General features: G+C 35.0%; 1 protein-coding gene across 1 annotated transcript; it reads left to right on the top strand.

Moving 5' to 3' along the window:
• The first annotated feature begins 478 nt into the window (after positions 1-478).
• Positions 479-2782, top strand: LOC100635624 (integrator complex subunit 9-like). Its single transcript, XM_020005561.1, has 14 exons — positions 479-591; positions 640-702; positions 775-835; positions 887-976; positions 1149-1305; positions 1360-1409; positions 1524-1654; positions 1706-1766; positions 1866-1908; positions 1954-2082; positions 2245-2300; positions 2361-2429; positions 2504-2581; positions 2633-2782. The coding sequence occupies exons 1-14, from the start codon at positions 497-499 to the stop codon at positions 2765-2767; spliced, it is 1218 nt and encodes a 405-aa protein (XP_019861120.1). The 5' UTR covers positions 479-496; the 3' UTR covers positions 2768-2782.
• The last annotated feature ends 207 nt before the right edge of the window (positions 2783-2989 follow it).

Genomic DNA, 2989 nt, shown 5'->3' with positions numbered 1-2989 from the left:
TTCTACACAGCATAAGGACATCAATATGTATCAGAAAATGTAATAAAAATTGGGGGTGATTTTGGAGCCATTTTTTGGAAAAAAGCATGGGCTATAGTACAGGGTATTTTTCAAAATTTTGGCATTTTCTTAAAATGGCCGTAACTTGAAAAATTGAAGTCAGAATCAGCTCAAACTTTCTACACAGCATAAGGACATCAATATGTATCAGAAAATGTAATAAAAATTGGGGGTGATTTCGGAGCCATTTTTTGGAAAAAAGCATGGGCTATAGTACAGGGTACTTTTCAGAATTTTGGCATTTTCTTAAAACAGCTGTAACTTGAAAAATTGAAGTCAGAATCAGCTCAAACTTTCTACACAGCATAAGGACATCAATATGTATCAGAAAGTACATTAAAAATTTGGGGTGATTTCGGAGCCATTTTTTGAAAAAAACCATGGGTTATAGTACAGGGATTTTTCCAGAATTTTGGCATTTTTTAAAAACAGCTGTATGCTACACTGTAGGCAGTTAATGGAGGAATTATGTGAATTTCTGTATCGCTCGCCTACACCATCAAAAAATTGGAGAGATGAATCAATACTACAGTGAGCTCTCAATCAACATATGATATAATCATGTGATGTTGTTTTTAGATCGTTGCCCGAGTGTGCCATTAAAAGCCTAACCGATGTTAATTCTTGGAAATCTTTTTATAAGCAAGTGATATTATTTTTGCATTTTCGTATTATACAAATATACCACACCCATTAATTACAATGTCATTTTAGGTCGGATGACATCACATCAGCTATTTCTATTGTTCAAGGCATCAGTTACGGACAAAAACTGGTTGAATGCATTGTCAATGAGTTTATTTATTAATAGTTTTGATGATTGTAGGATCTCTTTGGTTCAGTCCAAGCGACTGCTCTTAGCTCGGGGTATTGCCTTGGGAGCTGCAACTGGCTAATGGAGACTAAATATTCAAAAGTGATCAATTATTACTCTTTTTTTCCTCTCCCTTCTTTCTTCTCTCCTCCCCTCTCTCCAATGTATTCTTCTCATTAGATTTCTCTCATTATTTATTGATGAACTCATTACATTAGATATACATGTACACGAACTCTCATTATTCATCAAATACTGACCCTTCACACTATAGATTGGTTATGTGTCTTCTTCCTCCACATTCACAACTCATCCCTGTCCAATGGAGAGACAGTCCCTCTTATCCTGTGATGCTCTCATTCTCTCATCTCTTACCAACGCTCCGTCAGCTAACCCTGACACAATGCTAGGAGAGCTATGCACTAAAATGGGTTAGTTAATAGGGAGGGGGAGCAGCTAATGATTGTAGTGCATTCATCCCATAGCAACAACACTGAGGGGAGGTGGGAACGTTCTTATACCATGCTATCCTACGGTAAGAGACAGAAAAAAATTATTTTGTACTTTAAAAGTTTGTTTAGTAGTTATTGTTAATAATTATATAAAAAATTTATAATTTTTAGTCATTTTTAATAATTATAATTGATAGGGTGTGGTTTATGATTTATTGGAGTGTCTCCATACGTTTCTCGATAATGCTGGCCTGGTTGGTGTCCCTGTCTACATGATATCGCCAGTTGCAAAGAACTCGCTGTCACTTGCTAATATATACGCCGAGTGGTGGGTTTGGTCGTGGGCGGAGTAACTTACTAGCAAGTTTTTTATTTTAAGGCTGTGCGAAGCAAAACAGTCAAAAGTTTACCAGCCAGAGCATCCTTTCCCTCACGCTGAAGTATTCAAATTAATTAATAATTAAAATTATTTAAGAAATTAATTATAAAAATTTAATTATTTTAGTTTTATTAGTTTTATTTTGCATCTTTTTTTCCAGTTCATTAAGAGCGGACGTTTAAAGCATTTTCCAAACATTTATGGTACATGTTTTTTAAAACGATGGTCCTTTATATTCTTATTACTAGGGGACCTGGGCAATGTGTACCAGACCCCTTGCGTGGTTTTTGCTGGCCATCCTTCCCTCAGGTGTGGGGATGCTGTACATTTCATGGAAGTATGGGGATCCTCTTCAAAGAACTCAGTTATATTTACTGGTGAGGAGAGAGAGAGAGAGAGAGAGAGAGGAGTTAATTGTAATAGCAAAATTTTTATTTTTAAAGATTTTAAATTTTGCAAATGTTAACTTTTCTTATTATTATTATCTATGAAAATTGATCTCTCAAACTTTTAAAGTTTTTTTTTTTAATTTCATACAGAGCCTGGTTTTGATTATCTTCATGCTTTGACTCCATACCAACCTCTCAATATGAAAGTGAAGACCAGCAACTTTTATTGTAACCAACTCTTATCTACTCTCTTATCTCACTCTTAGGCTTTCTATTTCCCGATCGATCCTTGTATGAATTTCTTTGTCGCAAACAAACTTCTCAAGGAGCTACAGGTGAGCCTGGCCTGGTCTGTCAATCATTATTACTATTAATATTTATTATTTATTATTTGTGATATACGTTTTAGCCTCAAGTTCTTATCACTCCTACTGATTATCTTCCCTCGGCAGCTCAGACTCAAAAGGACACGACTTGTCTCCAGCCAGTGAGAGAGAGAGAGAAACCCTTTTTCATTTAGTTTTAATTTCCTTATTAGGAAATGCCCTTTTATGGTGTTAAGAGAGGATCAGTAGTTAAAGTGGAGCTGGCATCAAAATATAAGAAGATTGAAATGACCTCTGAAGTAAGATTGCTGGGGGCCGAATACATGCATCTACAATGCAAGTTATAAATTTATTGTCCTAAAGTAAAGTTTCTAGTCAGCCATATGCTAAAATTAAAATTTGGCCAATTTTTCATAAAATTTAAAATGTCAAGGTCACATTGCCCATATAACTTATGCTTTTATGTCACAATCGTAAACCTTTCATTTTATATGTAAAAGCATTCCGTATTTGTACGTGTACATACATGTATATGTATCTAATTTTTCTCCCTTTTCTTCCTCCAGTTA

The sequence above is a fragment of the Amphimedon queenslandica genome, unplaced genomic scaffold (genome assembly GCF_000090795.2).
Source record: "Amphimedon queenslandica unplaced genomic scaffold, v1.1 AMPQUscaffold_11264, whole genome shotgun sequence".
Classification (NCBI taxonomy): domain Eukaryota; kingdom Metazoa; phylum Porifera; class Demospongiae; order Haplosclerida; family Niphatidae; genus Amphimedon; species Amphimedon queenslandica.
Note: the sequence above shows the minus strand (reverse complement) of the source record. Positions and strands in the feature narration are given on the sequence as shown.

Excerpts from the sequence above, each read along its gene's own strand:
- LOC100635624 (XM_020005561.1), top strand. The coding sequence starts at position 497 with ATGCTACACTGTAGGCAGTTAATGGAGGAATTATGTGAATTTCTGTAT. Across the intron at positions 1,306-1,359 it reads AGAGCTATGCACTAAAATGG|CAACAACACTGAGGGGAGGT; the intron begins GTTAGTTAATAG and ends TTCATCCCATAG. Across the intron at positions 2,582-2,632 it reads ACACGACTTGTCTCCAGCCA|GAAATGCCCTTTTATGGTGT; the intron begins GTGAGAGAGAGA and ends TTTCCTTATTAG.